Source organism: Osmerus eperlanus, chromosome 8, assembly GCF_963692335.1.
Source record: "Osmerus eperlanus chromosome 8, fOsmEpe2.1, whole genome shotgun sequence".
NCBI lineage: Eukaryota > Metazoa > Chordata > Actinopteri > Osmeriformes > Osmeridae > Osmerus > Osmerus eperlanus.
In genome coordinates, this window is record NC_085025.1 from 3,925,556 (window position 1) to 3,944,843 (window position 19,288).

General features: G+C 45.6%; 2 protein-coding genes across 4 annotated transcripts in view; both read left to right on the forward strand.

Annotated features, from left to right (window-relative positions):
* evlb (Enah/Vasp-like b) overlaps window positions 1–9,765 on the forward strand; it is a 24,811-nt gene extending 15,046 nt beyond the window's left edge. The window contains 13 exon segments of the mRNA XM_062468361.1: window positions 1–115; window positions 336–399; window positions 402–512; window positions 4,844–4,910; window positions 6,471–6,538; window positions 6,637–6,884; window positions 7,250–7,353; window positions 7,493–7,529; window positions 7,792–7,843; window positions 7,982–8,042; window positions 8,192–8,252; window positions 8,330–8,387; window positions 8,771–9,765. The exon segment at window positions 1–115 is cut by the window's left edge and continues 54 nt beyond it. Of these exon segments, the coding sequence (XP_062324345.1) occupies window positions 1–115; window positions 336–399; window positions 402–512; window positions 4,844–4,910; window positions 6,471–6,538; window positions 6,637–6,884; window positions 7,250–7,353; window positions 7,493–7,529; window positions 7,792–7,843; window positions 7,982–8,042; window positions 8,192–8,252; window positions 8,330–8,387; window positions 8,771–8,808 (1,084 nt within the window). The 3' untranslated portion in view covers window positions 8,809–9,765.
* A 495-nt stretch (window positions 9,766–10,260) lies between these two features.
* yy1b (YY1 transcription factor b) lies at window positions 10,261–14,390 on the forward strand. 3 transcript variants are annotated; one of them, XM_062467781.1, is made up of 6 exons: window positions 10,261–10,906; window positions 11,666–11,828; window positions 12,015–12,059; window positions 12,295–12,355; window positions 13,021–13,179; window positions 13,324–14,390. In XM_062467781.1, exons 1-6 carry the CDS (start codon window positions 10,351–10,353, stop codon window positions 13,504–13,506), a joined length of 1,167 nt encoding a protein of 388 aa, XP_062323765.1. In that variant the 5' UTR covers window positions 10,261–10,350; the 3' UTR covers window positions 13,507–14,390. The 3 variants fall into 3 exon arrangements, with proteins under 3 accessions (XP_062323765.1, XP_062323767.1, XP_062323766.1); XM_062467782.1 differs by having other exon boundaries at window positions 10,262–10,906; window positions 11,678–11,828; XM_062467783.1 differs by lacking the exon at window positions 12,015–12,059.
* Window positions 14,391–19,288: the final 4,898 nt, after the last annotated feature.

The following is a 19,288-nucleotide window of genomic DNA, read 5'->3' on the forward strand; positions in this document are numbered from 1 at the left end:
TAAGAAGTGGGTGCCCATCAAGCCAGGCCAGCAGGGCTTCAGCAGAATCAACATCTACCACAACACTGCCAACAACACCTTCCGGGTCGTGGGGGTCAAGCTGCAGGATCAGCAGGTAGGGGTCAGCGGTCACCGCCAGCGCTGTCAGCCTGTCACAGCAGGACATGGCTCTTGGAGGAGGAGGAAGGGATTCAACATTATAAGGGATAGAGGCTGAAAGTCCTGATTTTTTAGTATTTTGCCTCTCTCCCTCACTCTGTTCCTCTGGCTCTCCTTCTGTCCATCTCTCTATCTCTCCCTCCGTCCCTCCCTCCCTCCCTCTCTCCCTGCCCCAGGTGGTCATCAACTACTCCATAGTGAAGGGTCTGAAGTATAACCAGGCCACGCCCACCTTCCACCAGTGCGTGACGCGCGCCAGGTCTACGGCCTCAACTTCGCCAGCAAGGAGGAGGCCACCACCTTCTCCAACGCCATGCTCTTCGCCCTCAACGTGCTCAGCACCCAGGACGGAGGTGTGTGCACGTGTGTGTGCACGTGTGTGTGTGTCATGGGTGAGAGGAGCGTGTGCGTGTGTGTTGACAAACTATCAGTGACGATATTGACGTAAACTGTTTCCTGTAGAGTGAAGCAGTAAAGATTTGACCAGCTTCCATCCATTCCACACACCCACGTTCTGACCATCAAACTGTCCCAAAATAAAGAGGCTGTTTCTACAGCTGCACTTCCCCGTGAAGGAATTGCAGCAGTCCTCTGGAATAAGACCTTCCTTCTGGTGCAACGCTCATGAGAGAAGTGTGTGTGGAGGCTGGTAGACGGAGCAGGGTATCTCAGAGCAGAGAGAGGAGATTACAACCACTGAACACCACTAATGAAGCTGCGTGGCTCACACACACACCCACACACCCACACACTGCATACACACATACACCCACACACTGCATACACACGTACACCCACACACAGCATACACATACACACACACATACACGCATACACACACACATACACATGCTCACACAAACACACGTAACCCCTTTAGTGAAACCCAGTGCTCCACACGGCTCTCTCGCTGACCCCACTGGGTCTGGAGACCCCCTGGGTGGGGCTCCTCTCCTGGGGGGTGAGGGGGTCCTCGTCCTGCCCCCCCCCCCCCAGCTGGGAACCCTGAAGGCAGCGAAGGGGGCAGATTGTAGCGTGTCTAACCCGGACAAACAGGTCTGAGCAAAGCCCCAGTTGATACACAGTAAATCCAGTCATTCCAGTGATGGGGTAGCGGGTTCCTCTTGCCAAGCTTGGAACCAGGGCAGGAAAAGAGCGTTTGTCCTTAAGGGTTTTAGTCTCCCAGAGTGCAGGGTTTGGTTGGGGGCCGGTTGTCGGTTCTCATCCAGATTTCTTGTCTCTCCTCTGGGCTTTTCTCTGACATGTTGCCCCTTCACCCACTGGGACTTCCAGCACAGGTTCAGGCCTCTTTCGTCTCAGCACACAGGACTTTCTCTCCAGCCGCATCCACTCACATTTACATTTAGTCATTTAGCAGACGCTCTTATCCAGAGCGACTTACAGTAAGTACAGGGACATTCCCCCTGAGGCAAGTAGGGTGAAGTGCCTTGCCCAAGGACACAGCGTCATTTTGCAGAGCCGGGAATCAAACCGGTAACCTTCAGATTACTAGCCCGACTCCCTAACCGCTCAGCCACCTGACTCCCCGCACATTGACTGTGTGATTGGGCCCCAGCGGATGATGGATGATGTTGTCAGGGGAAAAGGGAAAGCCACATCATCTTCTGCTGCGGAGGCTCATTTAAGGCGAAAAGCCTGTCTTTGTTATTGAGCTAATTATTTTAGCTTCCCCTGTGACCTTAGTTTCACCTCTACACACCCACTAAATCACAAACACACACAGATAATGAGAGGAGGGTTTTACTCCTGCACTGCATTCTGGGAGCTGTGGAAGAAATGGGATGTATGTCACAATCGTCTATTACCTTATCATCTGCTCATATATTCAGTCTTGATGACAGACACAGTTCTATAATAACAAACACCTACTGGTTTTATGTTATCTTTCTTATCTGTATTCACTGTAAACACCGTCCTCTGACTTTCATGCCTCAGAGAGACTTGCTAGTACCGCTGTGTCTGAACTGGCCATGTTTATCTCTCCAATCTGCCAATTACTAATTCTTATAAAAGCCAGAACTCAACTGAACTCAGTCACTCCGTTAGTGATGAGACTGACAAAACACTTCCTTCATCAGTGCCTAATTAAAATGAGTCATGGAGAAGTGTTCCTCAGGGTCCCTGTTAGAGAGCAGCTATTCATCAGCTTCATAACACTGGCAGAGAACAGAGAGGCTCCTCTGATAGCAGAGCAGCGTCACTCCCGGGCACACAGCTACCTGCCTCAGCCCTAGACTCTACTCCCCCGGCCTCTACTGCCCCAGCCTCTGCCCTAGCCCTGGTAGTTTACCCCTCTCCTATCCTCATTAAGGCTCGAACCACCTACCAAACTCCCCAGGTAACTTGTCGTGTCCCGCCCCCCCCCCCCCCCACCAGCCAACCCCCCGGTGGTCTAGAGGAACAGGCTTCTGGAATATGACTGTCTTCGTGAATGATTAAGCAGGCACTCGCTTCACGGCTGCTGCCCAAGGTGTGAGTTACCTGGGGGGGGGAGGGTGGTGACATCTGAGCTGGGGGAGGGTGGGAGGGGAGAGTGCTCTGACAGGTGAGGGAGGAGTGGTGAGGAGGAGGAGAGAGAGGAGATGGAAGAGGAGGAGGAACATGAGGAGGAGGATGATGGGCAGGAGGCTGAAGGATAGCTATGGTCAGCAGAGAGTGGATCTGTCAGTGCTTCTGTTTCTGCCACGGTCGGTTCTTCTTCATCAACATGTCCTGTAGGTACCTCCACCCTGCCTGGGCCGGCCAGTCTGCTGAGACTGAGATGGCTCTGTGTGTGAGTGTGTGTAAGTGTGTGTTCAGCGCTGCCGGACGTGTTCTGGGTGTGTTATTGTCCGAAGGCGAGCTGGTGTTGGCAGGGCCCTGGATGTTCTTGGTGTTAGTGGAAACTGTGGTGTCTGAGGAGGCTGGATGGATGACGTGTTCGGTTGATTCGGTTTGATTTGTTTCTTATGCCTTTCGTAAAGATCTGAGATAAATAAGTTTGTAGCAGGGTGTAGTTGATAGTGGCCATTTTGCTTTTTGTGGTAGGTTGCTATTGATATTGTATGATGTCATCACTAAGCTTAAGGTGCATGTTGTGTGTGACAGCCTCAATGTTGGCCCTATCTTTCCTACCCTGGTGTTTTGAACCATACTTACTACACCACAGTGGGAACCACCAATGTAATGTAGCTGTGTGTTTGGAACTGTACTTTCCTGTAACTGTCTATAGGTCACACCTCACACATGTGAGGTGTGTGTGAGAGACTGAACAGGAGAGATAGTTTGTCAGACTGGTGTGCGTGTGTGTGTGTGTGTGTGTGTGTGTCTGTGTGCGTGCGTGTGTGTGTGTGTGCGTCTTCATCATTAAGGGATGAGGTGATAGTGTGTGGGAACGTGAGTCAGCTGTAGTGGTTGTAGTTTTATTTTAGAAGGTTGTAACTCAACCAATCGCAGCCAGTCACATTCTCCCGAACAAGTCATTTGTTGCCATGTTGTCACCTCCAAAAGATTCTAAGCAACACAGAATATTATAAGAGAGCGCCTGTGACCTATGAACTCCGGTGAGGAAGAAGAGAGTAAGAGACTCACAAGAAAGATCCAGCTTTCCTGTGAAGCTGTCCTCAGTATTCCTGAACTGAACTCCTCCGGCATTTCCAGAGAACCAACAGGCACAGGCCTGCCATATTATTAGCTCACAGTCAAGTTCTGAGGGTTGTGGTTGACACCAGAAATTAAATATCTGTATTCACATCATATCTGTTCATGTGTATCCTAAAGGGAGTCATGTGGCTTAGCGATTAGGGAATTGGGCTATTAATAAGAAGGTTGCCGGTTCGAATCCTGGCCGTGAAAAAAATTATGTTGTGTCCTTGGGCAAGGCACTTCACCCTACTTGCATTCGGGGCGGAATATCCCTGTACTTACTGTAAGTCGCTCTGGATAAGAGCGTCTGCTAAATGATTAAATGTAAAGCAGTAATGGGTACTGAAGGCCATGGCTGGTTTCCTGTAGCTCTGAGAAGCTACTGAGAGCTGCTCCTGTTCTCCCTGTCATTAAGCTGCTGTTCTGTCTGTGACCCTCACCCTCCAGCAGATGTTAGGGAAGTTTCTGTCTCTGTCTCTCCCCCCCCCCCCTTTACTCTCTCTCTCTCTGTAATCACAAACTCCTGGTATTTCCTCTGCCTCACTTTAAGACCTGTCCATCACCCACGGCAACCCTGAACACACCAGAACCTTGCTCTCAAGCCTTTGAGAAAGGCTAGCATAGCGGTGGCTTCAGGAGCAACTCCAGAAAGTTCTTATGATAAGCCTGACCGAACACTTCAGATAGACTTGAGATATGCACGTATCAAGTTTTCAAGTCCCCAAGCCCATATTCAGGAGCAAAGGTTGTGTTACCGTGTGTGTGTGTGTGTGTGTGTGTGTGTGTGTGTTTGTGTGTGTGTGTGAGAGAGAGAGATGGGGGAGGACATTGGCTCCACACCTCTCACGTGTCAGGTGAGCTGGATATCCAATGACACTGAACAGTGTGTGTGTGTGTGTGTGTGTGTGTGTGTGTGTGTGTGTGTGTGTGAGTATGTTTGTGTGTTTGCGTGTGCTTCGATGTGCATGTATGTGCTTACGGTCTTCAGTGACGCAAATTGTGATCAACACTATCCCGCCTCCTCTCTCGTCTCTCATAGGCCCAGCAGTCCAGCGCCAAGTCCAAAATGGCCCAACCACAGACGAGATGGAGGTTCAGAGAGCCAGGTAAAACTACACACAGAACGCCCACAGAACGCCCACAGAACGCCCACAAAACGCCCACAGAACGCCCACAAAACGCCCACAGAACGCCCACAGAACACTCGCTGAACAACAGGAGACACCAATAACACGGAGCCGCAGCACCACACAAAAGAAGAAAACAGATACCTCAACCTTCTTCAAACATTCACAGACCTTTTCCTAAACAGGCTCTACTGTGAGGATTAGCAGAGTCGTGTTGCTGTGCCACAGTCCCACAGCACAGAGTCACAGCAGAGCACAGAGACCCAGCACAGCACAGAGTCACAGCAGAGCACAGAGTCACAGTAGAGCACAGAGTCACAGCACAGCACAGAGTCACAGCAGAGCACAGAGCTGTAAACAGCATCAGTAGACCACGTAACCCCCCCAGCCACCCACCCAACCAGCTGTCCTCATCAACCTTTTATTTTTGTTCTCTCTCTCTCTCTCTCTCTCTCTCTCTCTCTCTCTCTCTCTCTCTCTCTCTCTCTCTCTCTCTCTCTCTCTCTCTGTGTGTGTGTGTCTTTCTCTCTCTCTCTCTCTCTCTCTCTCTCTCTCTCTCTCTCTCTCTGCTCCCTCGGTTTTCTCTCTCTGTCTCCTCACTGGATTAACTGATGGGGGACAGAGAGGGGAGAGGGAGAGAGGGATGGAAGGAAAGAGAGAGCAGGGGAGGGGGAGAGACTACAGAAAGAGAGAGAGAGAAAGAAAGAGAGGCAGACAGACAGAGAGATAGAGACAGGAGAGAAACAGAGCTTAAGACAGTAGGCAGCAGGGAGAGACTATAGTAATAATACAGGAATGAAGGAAGCATTTATTTCTGCTAAATCATGTTGGCAGATTGTAGATAGTATAGGGTAGCAGCAGATTTGTGCTGGAGATTACGTTGGAGACTTTGTGACGGCCTTTCAGAGTGTTTCCTCTTGAGAGAGAGACTGTAGCTAAAGCTAACCCTAACACCAGATGATGACTGCATGTGATATAAGGTACCACATGGTATCCGAATTTGTTTGTCACGTTGTTACAGTCATAGCTCCAAATGTTAAGGGCAAAAACACACATATTTGATGGGATCGTGGACTGTGGATGTCTTCTCAAGCGGGAGAAAGCCTGTGGGTAGAGAGCCCTCTGGTGGCCGTGTGCGGTCCAGCAGTGTTGCCATGCAGCTTTCAGTGTTGCTGTGTTGTTGCTGTCAGGCTCCAGGGTGCTGGCTCAGCACATCTCCTATCCGACACACAGCTGGAAAATTCCACTTCCTCTCTGCTGCCTCTGCTCACTGCCCAGAGCTCTGACATGTGCTTCTCATATCAGACACAGGAGGCGACAGGGGGCTCGGGAACCTGGGAGGGGGAGCACAAAAAAAGAGTAATTGGGGAATGGAGAATCATCAATGTCATGATCATGTAAAACCTCGTGCTGCAATTACCTGTCTGACTTATTCACTGATGGTCCGGCTGACTAACTGGCTGACTGGCTCGCTAGCTGACTAGTTGACTGCGTTTGTGGTGTCTGACCGGTTGACTGGACTGTTTGTGGTGTCTGCAGGCAGATGATGGAACAGCAGCAGCAGATGCAGGCACACCTGGAGAGAGAGCGACGATCATCTAACTCAGGTGAACGTCTGCCAGCATCACGGCCGCACGGCCCACCCTGCTCTACGCACGACACCCAGGAGTCCTCTTCTCACCAGGCTGTCCCCTCCTCTCTCCAGGGTCTCCTTTCCCAGGCCACCCCGCCGTGCTCTCTGTGGCTCCTCCGGCCCCGATGCCTCCCCCCATGTCCATGGGAGGCGGCCCCCCTCCCCCTCCTCCTCCTCCGGGCCCGCCTCCCCCCGCGGCAGGGGCTCCTCCTCCCCCGCTGCCCCCACCGCTCCCCATGGGAGGAGGGATGGACGAACCCCCAGCCCAGACGGGACTCGCCGCCATGATCGCCGGTGCCAAACTGCGCCGCGTGCAAAGAGTGAGACACCTGTCCTCTCTATCTCTGCTACTGCCTCTGTCTTTTTTACTGCCTCTGTCTCTGCTACTGCCTCGGTCTTTTTTACTGCCTCTGTCTCTGCTACTGCCTCTGTCTTTTTTACTGCCTCTGTCTCTGTTACTGCCTCTGTCTCTGCTACTGCCTCTGTCTTTTTTACTGCCTCTGTCTCTGTTACTGCCTCTGTCTCTGTTACTGCCTCTATCTCTGTTACTGCCTCTTTTTCTGCTACTGCCTCTTTCTCTGCTACTGCTACACCTAAGTCGAATAAGATATGTCTGTCACAACCTGGTTCACCACAACATGTTATGTCCCTCTCCTCTCTCTTCTCCTCTCCTCTCCCCTGACAGTCTGAAGACAACTCATCAGGGTCAGGCGCCAAAAATGATGCCAACCGAACAAGTGGAGGGAGTGGAGGGCTGATGGAGGAGATGAACGCCCTGCTGGCACGAAGGTCAGAGCATAGAGTTAGAATGACCACAACAGACAAGAGCATTCTGAGAAAGCAGTGTATAGAATCCAGGATGGATGGTGAACATGATGGGTCATGTGGATGTTGTTGTTGACTTGAGGCTTCTTCTTGCCCCCAGAAGGAAAGCAGCATCAGAGAAGCCCGAGGATAGCCTAAATGTAAGTGCACATAGCTGACAGTCACTTTAGCGGGATGGACTGTAGCGTTATGAACAGTGTTCATATTGCTTAGGTGTCTTTTTTATGTCTTAATTCATGTTTTACTATATTGTCCTGTCATACTATGTGTCACCACGAGGAGAAGTGCAATTTAATTTTGTTGTATGTGCAATGACAATAAAAGGCATTCATTCATTTTATTGAGGATGAAGATGATGCTGATTGTGCTGATGATGTTTTGTTCCCCGTCTGCCATACACAGGATGACCCCAACTCCCCTTCACCTATCACCAGGGGAGGACAGAACGCCACAGGTAAACAATCCGTCCATTCATAAACAACTGAGTTCAGTACGAGATGTGACAGGAAGTAAGTGTATCAGGTGACACTGCAGTAGAGGGGAAACTGACCAATGGCTGTCGTCTTCCCTTCCCCGCCCCGCCCCTACGTAGATGGAGTGAAGAAGCCATGGGATCGGGCCAACTCTGCGGAGAGGTCATCGCTGGTATCAAGGTAACAACCTGACAGAGCAGCCAGTAGCATCACACAATCAGTCAGAACCGCTGCGTTTAGGATGCTGTCGCCACACATGATGGAAACTTAAGGCAAATGGGCAAAGCGAAAAGGGTAAAAGCTTGTGTTTAACGATCCTGTCTTTGCAGGGTACGGCCAGTGGGAAGCAACAGTGACACAGACGCCTTAGACTTCGACAGAATGAAACAGGTAAGGCTCACGGCCACAGTAACTGTGTACTACGGCTGAAAACACAGTTGTGATTATAACTGGTGCTCTCGTCTCAGGAAATCTTGGAAGAAGTTGTACGCGAATTGCACAAGGTGAAGGATGAGATCATTGATGGTATGTCCCACATCGACTAAGAATGTTATTTCTTTCTGTGTTACATTGACAGTTCAGTCTAGTGACCTTTAGCATGGTGTTGGAGTATGGCTGGTAATGCTGGTAAGATAGCCAAAGTTGTACATCTGTTGTCCACTAGGTGGCACTAACTGTTCTAATACAGAGAAAGGGAACCCTGGAAAATGTTTTTGTTAAAAGTTTATATATGACTGAGGGTAGATACTTTACTTAAACTTTCATCTCCAAGCCATCGTATAAAAAAGTTGAATATTGTTGATTATATATGAAAGTAATAGCAACTAGCAAGTAATAGCAAGTTTAATTCAAGTTGTGGTTTATGCCCTGACCAGTAACACTGCTCTCCCATGTTTGTTCTCTTTCAGCCATTAGACATGAACTCAGTAGAATCAGCACTACATAGTGTTTCTGATCCCTCATGTGACCCAACTGTCAGAACCATGGTCTCCATAGCAACCGCTGTGGTTCAGAAGAGGAAGAAAAGGCCCAAACTATAAACATCTATTTATTCTACTTTGCTGTGATACTGAAGCAACATGGTAACGTTGCTATGATATGACAGAGACGTCTCTTAAACCTCCTCTTAGAGGAAGAGTTGGACGGAGGACACTTTCGCACTGATTTCTCTGTTGTCATTCTTTGTCTCTCTTTATTCTCTGTCCATTGTTTGCCCAGTTTTCTTGTTCAGTTTTTCAATCTTGAAGAAAATGGAAGACATTCAAATAATATCGCTTTTTTCAAGTTTGATTTGGTTTTTCCACTTTGGTCTGTGTTATAAATTATTGTCATTATTATTGCTATCATTTTTATTATTGTAGATGTTGAAGTGTGAATATAAGTAGTAGTAGTTTTAGTGATGACAATAGTAATGATAATGAAATAATAATGATGATATTAATGATAATGATAATAATATAATTATCATTGCACATCACTTTATGTCAGCCTTTTGTATTTTATATTGGAATTATTATTTAATTTTTTGTTTGTTTCTTTGTTTAAGATACCATTTTAAGCACATGCATTTATTTCTCGTTATCTGACCTCCAAATTTTTTAAAGAGTTTTGTATCCTTTTCGCCAACACAGTAGTTTGTGTAATCACTGACAAAGATTTTTAAAGACAGGCCTTTTCCCGAGGGTGGAAAATTATTGCTCTTTGGATATTGCAATCTTATGAACAAAAACATTAATACACCAGAGTATTTGTGATGTTGTTAATAAAATGTTTATTGGCTGCAAGGATATGGTGAAGTATTGTTCGTTTTATTATTTCCTTTTATGACCAAGTGCTTCCTGGTTTGGAAAAAAAAAGTTACACACTAAGTTAAAAATGAATTTAAATAAAACTGTGAACAATGTCTTGGATAAATGAAGCGGTTTCTTTGATTGAGCATGTCGTTAGTAAATGTATGTGATTTGAATTTGTCTGCTGATAATCTCTTGTTGAGCCCCATGGCGTCATCTGGCGGGCAGTTTGGAAAAGGCATAAACGGAACTAGACTTTTAGTTAAGTAAGCAACAATGATGTTAACTAGCTTTCTCATTGTGAATGAAACGTCCATAGACATTAATAAACTTACTTATAATTTTATTCAAGGAACACATGAACCGCAGCTGGACTTGACAGCAATCAAAAATGTTGTGATATGCAGAATTCTGGACTGTAGAGAGGTCACAGCTGCAGCTTCCAGTGCATTTTAGTTTAACATAAAACACTGTCACACATAATGCATACTCCCAAAACATTATAGTACAACGTAATGTTAAAGGAAAACAACGGTCTGTCGGCCCTGTTCAGAAGGTCTCGCGATATTTCAGAGTGAGAGCATAGTGGTGGCGAGATTTGGTGTGGGACGGAGTGGAGAGTTATTTGTGTTCGAAGAGGGAGAACGGGTGCAGGAACAGGGGGGTGTGTTTGGGTAAACGAACGTTGCACGGTGTGCATGATCAGCAAGCTGGCGGACTTCAATATGGCATCCGGGGATACACTATATATTGAGACAGACGGCTCGGAGATGCCGGCTGAAATTGTAGAACTGCACGAGATAGAGGTGGAAACGATACCGGTGGAAACTATCGAGACTACGGTGGTCGGTGGAGACGACGACGACGACGACGACGAGCAACCCATGATAGCACTTCAGCCGTTAGACGACCCAAATTCAATCCACCACCACCAAGAAGTAATATTAGTGCAAACTAGGGAGGAGGTGGTGGGCGGAGATGATTCGGACCTACATGCAGATGGAGGTTATGACGATCAGATCCTCATTCCCGTCCCAGCACCTGGTGTGGAGGACGAGTACATTGAACAGACTTTAGTCACTGTGGCAGGGAAAAGCTCTGTTGGTCGGATGAAGAGAGGAGGTGGCAGTGGAAAGAAAACAGGCAAAAAGAGCTATTTAAGCGGTGCAGAAGCAAGCAGTAGAAAATGGGAACAGAAGCAAGTGCAAATAAAGACACTGGAGGGGGAATTCTCTGTCACAATGTGGGCGTCGGGTAAGTAAGGTTCTATCTGTCATTTCCAGTCTCACGCATTGTTCGTGCTTGGTCGAAGCTTGTGCAAGGGGCCTTGTTGCAGGGCGTTGTCCTTCTGCACCAGTTCATTTCCTGGGGTAGTTCGTCCGACCGTTACCGATGGCTGTTTTGAAAGTTTTCGGTGCAAAATTGCACGATATCGGATTGAAATGTTTTTGTTTTGAAAGGAGGCCATGTTTTTAGGTGTTGCTGGGCGCCGCCATGTTCCCCGAGACTAGTATGGCCGCCCGAAAACATGGCGATCGGCCGGGCGAAAATGGCGGCGTCTGTGGGGGTGCGAGCCAGAAGTGGCTCAGAGCGAGCGCGCTGCTGGCTCAAGAGAGAAGGCCGCCAATTATGTTATAGGAAATTGTACGGAGAAAAGCTAGCACATAACGCTAATCAGCGGAACAGCCTGTCTAGTAGAATTACCTGAACTGGTGTAGATTTTTTGGGGGAGGGGGGCAAATCTGATAAAATGTTTAGGCTGCAATGATTTGGCAATCCTGATCCATCTCAGATTCAGCCATTGAAATGTTTACGGCAATAAAGAATAATATAAAGTTTAGTTTATACAGTGTGTCGAGTGTTCATGTAAGCATTCTATTAAATGTTGCCCATATAAGTTTAAGTTGTCAATGTTCACTTAAATATTTAATGCAAATGGAAAAATTAATCCCCATTGATATAGTCAGTGGAAGGTCCATGTTATGGGTTAAGTCTCTCTACATTGTTTCCTAGATGATAAAAAAGACATCGACCATGAATCTGTGGTGGAGGAACAGATTATCGGGGATAATTCCCCTCCCGACTACTCTGAATACATGACAGGGAAAAAACTGCCGCCTGGTGGAATCCCAGGGATCGACTTGTCAGACCCAAAACAGCTGGCCGAGTTTGCCAGGTGAGTTTGTTGTATGGTCCCACGCTACATAACACGTGCACATCGTTAACGACACAAACACAAACGGAATGATAATCATTAGAATGTCTCAGGTCTTTAGTTGTGGAATTCACATATGAGACTACAGTCGATCAGACCTCAATCTGAGCTGATTTTGATAGTTTCATGTGGCTGTTGTCTTCTCAGACCCCTCAGTAACTGTGAGGGTGCCTTTGGTCAAAATCCAGTCCGGTAAGTTCTAGTCAAGTTCTGTAAGAGCAGTGTTTTGCATTAAGCTTATAATATGAACTGTCAGATCACAGGTTATATGGTGAGCACTGGCTGATAACTGCCTTTCATTAACACTTGCGTTGGTGCTGGTCAATTGAAACTGTATATGAACCGGGCACTCTGGTGAGGGCGTATATCCACTGTAGATGTCGCTGTATAAAATTAAACAAACTTTCTCTTTGATGTGTTCTCTTAGGATGAAGCCTAGGAAAATCAAAGAAGATGATGCACCCAGGACAATAGCCTGCCCTCATAAAGTAAGTCTCACCATCACCTTGAAATGTTAGTCATTCCACAGTCAGTTGATTGGATAAAGCTTAAAGCTCAGCACGGCCAATTTTAACAACTGGCATTAGATGGCAATGTTGGCTTACTCATAAACTAGCAAGTTTGCTATCTAAAGCACACATTTAGCATTATTTCCAGCATATCTATTTAATGCTCCATTCACTCCATACTTAGCTAAATTGTTATTACTGTTTTTGTACATCTAAATGGTTTTAAACATGTTGAAATGAGAAAGAACTTCATCAAATGTATTTAGCAACTTCTTAGTAACACCCAAGACAATAGATTAAATAAATATGGACAAAGTACAAATACTGTGTCTGAATAATTTCCCTGGATTGCATTTTTCTTGGATAATTGAGGCATGAGTGGAATCTGTGATCATCTTCTTCTGTGGTGCTAGTCCTACTGAGAATGCCATCCCTCTTTTGTATTGTGAAATTTTTCATCTTTAATTAGTCTTAGAATCAGTATGTATCGAATAGACATTCTGTTTTCAGGTTCCAGAATGAGTATGTAAAACATCCATGGAATTCTAAAACAGTTCACCCCCCCCCCCCCCCCCCCCCATGTCTCTACTCTGAAAATAAACCAAGTAGATGCCATGTAGCTGACTCTTCAGTCCTGTTTTTAGGGATGCACTAAAATGTTCAGGGACAACTCTGCCATGAGAAAGCACCTCCACACCCACGGGCCTCGCGTGCATGTCTGTGCAGAATGTGGCAAGGCCTTCGTAGAGAGCTCCAAACTAAAACGACACCAACTTGTTCATACAGGGGAAAAGCCCTTCCAGGTATGGACTTACACTTCCTTCACACAATGCTTTCAATAAGGGGGACGAGCCCTTCAACATAGCTACAGTGGCATTCACTGATTCTCTGGTAACTTGCATAATTCAGGTCTTATTTGCCAACACCAGTGTCATCTCTCCTTTCAGTGTACCTTCGAGGGCTGTGGGAAGAGGTTTTCACTGGATTTCAACCTTCGCACACATGTCCGGATCCACACTGGAGACCGGCCTTATGTTTGTCCTTTTGATGGCTGCAATAAGAAGTTTGCCCAGTCGACCAACCTTAAGTCCCACATCCTCACACATGCCAAAGCCAAAAACAACCAATGAACCCCTTGTTTTGACCCCAAACCCCAACCACGTCAGCATCTTCTGAACACAAGAGAAACCTCCTTTGAGGAAAGAATGACATGATTGAGACTGATTTGAAAGGGAAACAGGAAAATTAGGTCTCAAAATTGTGACGTTCTTCCAGTAGCATTTTTTCTTCCTGTTCTATTGGCTGAAGAACACAGGGACTCTTCAATAAGCCCCCACCCACTTTCTGTAGTGGCATGTTGTTGCCAGAAGGATTGAGCTTGTGGAGAAACATCAGAGACTATTCTTTTTACCACAGAACTGAGAGAGCAATCTGTTTTCACTTAAAATTTATTTCACCAATCTGCATAGCTTTTCATTTCTATTTTTCCAAGTGTGCATATTGTACACTTTTTGAAATGTAAAGAAACTATTTGTGACTATTTTTTTCTGAGTATTGAGCTCTACTTGAGGTACTCAGAGAAGAGAAGTGAGTTACTGTTCACATCCTTAAAATATCTTATGTAAGAGAAAGTTATGTTTGAATTTCCACCCCTATTTTTTGGTTTGCATTGTTCTAACCATTCGATAACCTTGTATACTTGTATTGTAAGGTTGTATTGAAATTATGTAGACATAGAGGCGTGATTTAAAGTGTTAATCAATTAAACTTTTAGTCATGGTTTGCTTTATATTTTTACGGATTGTCTTATACAGATAAATGAGTACTGTTACTTTTCTCTGAGCCTGTCTCTTTAAGTACTCAAAAAACGCTTAATAAATCAACGGCGTGACCATCACTTTCTGTGTTAGAATGTATATGTACAGGCGTCATAAACGTTCTTTTGTTGATATTTACAACCATGTATTTCAATGACCCACAATAAAAAGGGTCACCCCTGTTCCCTTTAATAGTGTCTGACCGCTTATGTTGTTTTTGTATTGGTAGAATAGCTTCCTTTGGCTTTAGCTTCTGCTACATGACCCCTCTTCTAGAAATGGAAGTTAGCTAGACAGCTGTATCCTTGTTTTAACTTTGAAATTGACATTCTTTACTGTTACCTACTGGCAATTGTAACACCCCCCACAACGATGCAATGACGGAAATTCGGTTTTCATGATGTCTTTATTGTAGGATACAAATCAGATTTTCAGATACAAATGTATTTGCGTAGGTGTGCCTACTTGCTTATTTCATAAATTCAAAGCTCACATTTTTTTTTGTTATCATTGGAAAAGTATTAAAGTTACAGGGGGAAATATCTTATAAAAATTATTTTCATATATTTTACATAGAAATAGTCACAATATAGGCAATTACTAAACCTAACAAAAATGTGTAGGCCTAATTCCACTTCAGTAGGCCTATTTAGAGTAGGGGATTTTTTTTCCAGCAAAAATACATGATGGATCATGTCAGCTTTTAAATATCATCGAGAACTAAATGGCGTCATATATTTATATATTTCTTGAAAACCGCGTGGGAAGCAACACTGTGATTGAGCGTTCAAAATCACCCATTATAGAACCTATACTTAAACATCGCTGCTACTTTATTGTGTGTGTGTGTGTGTGTGTGTGTGTGTGTGTGAGAAAGAGAGAGAGTTGTGATAAATATCACAGGCATGACACCGTAGGGCGTCCAAGCGTTTTCTTATAGGGAGCATTTATTCAGTCGATTGGTTGTTTTGATTGACAAAGGCAGGGGAGAGCAAATGTGCTACTTGTTATGCAGTTGAAGTCTGTCAAGCCTGAAACACCTGCTCACTCAGATGCTTATTTCATTAGGCATCTTTTTCCCTTGAGCCAGAGCCCTTGTGTTGTTTAGGCTAATGTGAAGTGGAAGGTTCCTCCTAAAGTCTCTGCTTTTGGGAAACTCCTTGCGGTTGTTCTTGAAGGCCCCTCTCTCTCTCTCTTACCCAAATGTGAACGATTCGATGTACTTTTTTCGGTCGTTTCCTTTAATTGTTTGCGTAGGGCACGCAAAGTGTGTCATCAAAAGTACAAAGTAAACAACTTCAAGTCGACTAGTCCTTCATGCGTAAATGTGTATAGGCAAGGTATCCTCACAGATCAACAGAGTCCTGCATGGACTGCATTTATTAATTACTTTAAATCATTAATAATGTGCCTGCATGTCAGTCTATTCTGTGAGCGCATGCCTACAAGTGCCTAATAGTGTAAATCCATATTCCCATGGGCAACAGGTAAGTCCTCTAGGACGCCTTCTAACACATCAGCTATAGCGCTGTTCAGTTTTAGTATTTTATATGCAGTTGAGAAGTCTTAATAATAATCATTGATGTTCTCTTGACAAAACGACGTGTTGTGTTTCTTTGCGGTGGGCACAGCTCGCGTCGGTTCGCTCCTCTCAGATGCTATTTTCATGCAGAAATATGTTGCCAAGGTAACAGAGACGTGCGACTGTGGGAGCGCTGAAAGCCTGTGAATTCCATGACTGCCGCAGTCAGTGCTAGCAACGCTTTAACCCTACAACAAGGAGATTCAGTCATACTGCAGGCTATTTTTATCAATGCGTCTTTCAAATGGTTAAGTGTCACGCGGCGCCACTGATTTTGTAATTGCTATCTTAACTTGCTTAAGTGCCACATTGGAATTGCAGTTCCATATGTAGCTATATTCTAAAAAGCTCTGGCCAACACCTTCTCTTGTATGATATCGTTCAAATGCACATCACAAGCATTGTGACCTTTATTTGATTAATGCTTCATTTTATAAATATTATCACGTCCCGCGCTTCGTTCCACCCGGTCACTAAAGGTGCCACGTGCGCCCTCTTCAAAAGAACTCGGTCTATTGAATCTACATTTCAAATAAGAGGATAGGCAACACCCTGCATAGCTTCCACATCAGAGCTAGTTATACACAGCCTAACAAACTCGGTCACGTTAAGATGAAAAAATCCTCAACCCCTTGTTTATAAGCTACCTTTCAATTTCATTGCAAACTCCTTTTTCCCAGCTGTGCTTATGTCCTCTCGACCAAAAACGTCGACAACTGATTATAAATTAAGTATAGGGCCATTGCAGAGATAATTTCATTAGAATTCCCTTGTGTGAGTTTAACATGCCCAATTAGTGTGAAATTCTAGTGTAATGTGACATGATTTTAGATCTTAATTGAACTGTGAATATTCACATTGGAATAAGCATCTAGCAGGTTCATTTGAAAAACTGTCATGGACACCAAAACCCCTTGTGTTAGTGATGAGCAGTCCACTAAAGGTATTCCTATTTGTGACTTTTTACCCTTTTGAAAGTGTACATAAAACACTTCCCTCCCCCAACTTGTGTTGTCTATTCCTCCATTACCAGAATCCTGCAGAGATAACAAGATTAGCATAAGCACTCTTAGTAAGTCACTGTGAATGGGCTTCTTAAACAGGCTTAGTCGTCCTCTCTTTGCCAGGGGCTCGTAGCTAGATCTGACTGGCAGCGGGTTTGCTGGTATTCAGATATCCAACTCTGGCAATCAATGAGAGATCCATCGCTGTGGATGCTGACGAGGGGGACCGAGAGCAAATCACCTTCGTAAGCGATAGCAGCCATCAGGCAAATGGGCAGAAAATGTTTCCTAATGGTGCCTGGCGTGTCTGGTGTGAACTACAGCCATCCTGCTAGTCCTCCATCACCCAGGAGCCTGTTAGGAGGAGAGAGAGAGCATCTGTTCACCCAGTGTGGGAACCCCTCAGGGTCGAGAGGAATAGGGTTCACGTCAGACTGTTCTGCTGGCATATGGGGTGTAAAAAGAGGTTGTCAGTTAGTCTGTGTTTAATGACTTGAAGTTCTCAGCATTCCTGGTTACTGACCCCTTTCCGACATCTTCACGAACGTGTGCAATGTCTGCAGCTGGTCAGTTTTGATAGATTCCTGCCTTCTCAAAATAATGACCTTATCGATTTAAAAACATTTGATAAATCTCTTCAGATTGCGACAAGACAAATTAAGCTGACGAAATACGAGGTTTAGAAGGGGAAGCCAACACCTCAATTCCCATCTGCCATCATGATGTCACACCTAACCCATCAGCCCAGTGGCGGTTTTAGCTTGTATGGCTCCTTGGGCGAACACCTAAAACACATACACCTGTACATTCACCTAAAATTTAAGAGTTATTTCCTCCTCCCCATGTTAGCATACAAAAAGTCCGTAGTCCAAGGACCTCTGAATTAATGAGAAAAATAATCAGAATCACATTCAGTTCAATAGGAACAGTCTCAGCTCTATTCCACAGGAATACGCTCCAGGCCAGACAGTAGCAGTTGTAAATGAGTAAACAGGGAAGTCTTTAGTTTTGATTTGACCATTTCAATTAGCCCTCCCTGTTCAGACTGCTGTTTTCCCAGAAACAGTAATCACATTTACTATTAATGAGTTGCGTTCATCCTGGACCCATTTACTCCTCTTAATAATGTATACTCCTTGGAATTGCCTGAGCATATTATACTGCTTCCTCGTCTCCCTTTACATGTCCTTCTCCTCTAACCCTGAGAGGAATATGTGGTACTTCATCATGCAGTCTGCCTTGCCTCGGGATACTGACATTGTATACTCTCAAGGAATATATCACACTGTAGACACATATAACTCTCTTTTTATTATCTCATCTATTCTTTTATTTTAGCACCTTTTAATGTCAAGATAATGAAATGGAGTATCACTATTTATAAGGTGAAAGGTGCCAACTGTTGCACTCACTGAGGCATGTCTGATCTGTGCAATTAAATGTTTCAGTCATTGTTCTCTGACTTCGTTTCTATCAGCCTCTTCAGCTTATTGGAACAGACAAAACAAATTACTCGAAACAAGATGGTTGACCGGTAATTTGGTGCATCAGTGCCCTAATGTGATTCTCCCTATTACGACGACCGTCACATCATGAATGATTTTCCATAGCTAAAAAAGAACATTTCTTTTAGAAGTAGGAATTCTGTACAACAGGTTAGCAGTGATTCAGTCCCCCTATTCAGAGGTATATTAAACAAATCACATGCTAGCTCTGCCAGGCTAGTCCGGCCCACTGACTCATGACTGGCAGGTGAGTAGTCCAGTGTGACAGCAGGAGAGAGGCTAAGGGCTCCGAGGTCTGAGGGCTTAAGTGTTTAAGAGAGACGTGGCGTAGCGAGGCAGTACAGAAAGCGGATGGCTGGAGTGTGGGGTCCAAAATGGAGCGGGACAATAGCAGGGGACGTGAGGGAGAAGAGAGCGTAGGGGGTTAGAGACAAGACAGGAAACATGGAGGAGGAAGTGAGTGAGAGAGCCAGGTTGAGGGCAGGAACCTGCAGTGTGCGAGGGAGACCAGGTGGTTTCCGATTTGGCCGCAGGGCACACTCTGCTCCCCTCGGTTCGCTGGAAGACTTCCAGCCAAGGTCCTCTCTTCCCCCCTCCCCCGCCTCCCCCCTCCTCCCCCGTAGAGCTGCTCTGAATACTGAGGCACCCCCAGGCTGCATGGCTGCCTTTCAGTGGATGCTCTTGCCACCGGTCTTCTTTTCTCTCTGTGTACACACTCTCACTCTATCCCTTCCTCTCTCTCTCCCACCACTCTCTCTCTCTGGCTCTCTCTCTTCACTCTCTGCATATCCCTCCTCCCCTCTCCAACTCCATTGCTACCTCTCTGCCTCCTTCCTTCCACCTCACATCAATCTTTCCAAAACCCTCACCGCACCCTTCTCTTTCCTCCTTGTTTCTCTCTCTCTCTCTCTCTCTTTTCCCCGTTTTCTCTATCCCCAGAAACACATCTATTATTAACACCCACCTCTGGCACCCACCAGAGACTGAACCAAGGTCCAGGCCAA

Bases quoted from the DNA above. Each gene is read 5' to 3' on its own strand.
- yy1b (XM_062467781.1), top strand. From the start codon at position 10,351: ATGATCAGCAAGCTGGCGGACTTCAATATGGCATCCGGGGATACACTA. The intron at 10,907-11,665 runs GTAAGTAAGGTT...ATTGTTTCCTAG, and splicing joins TGTCACAATGTGGGCGTCGG to ATGATAAAAAAGACATCGAC. The intron at 12,060-12,294 runs GTAAGTTCTAGT...GTGTTCTCTTAG, and splicing joins TTTGGTCAAAATCCAGTCCG to GATGAAGCCTAGGAAAATCA.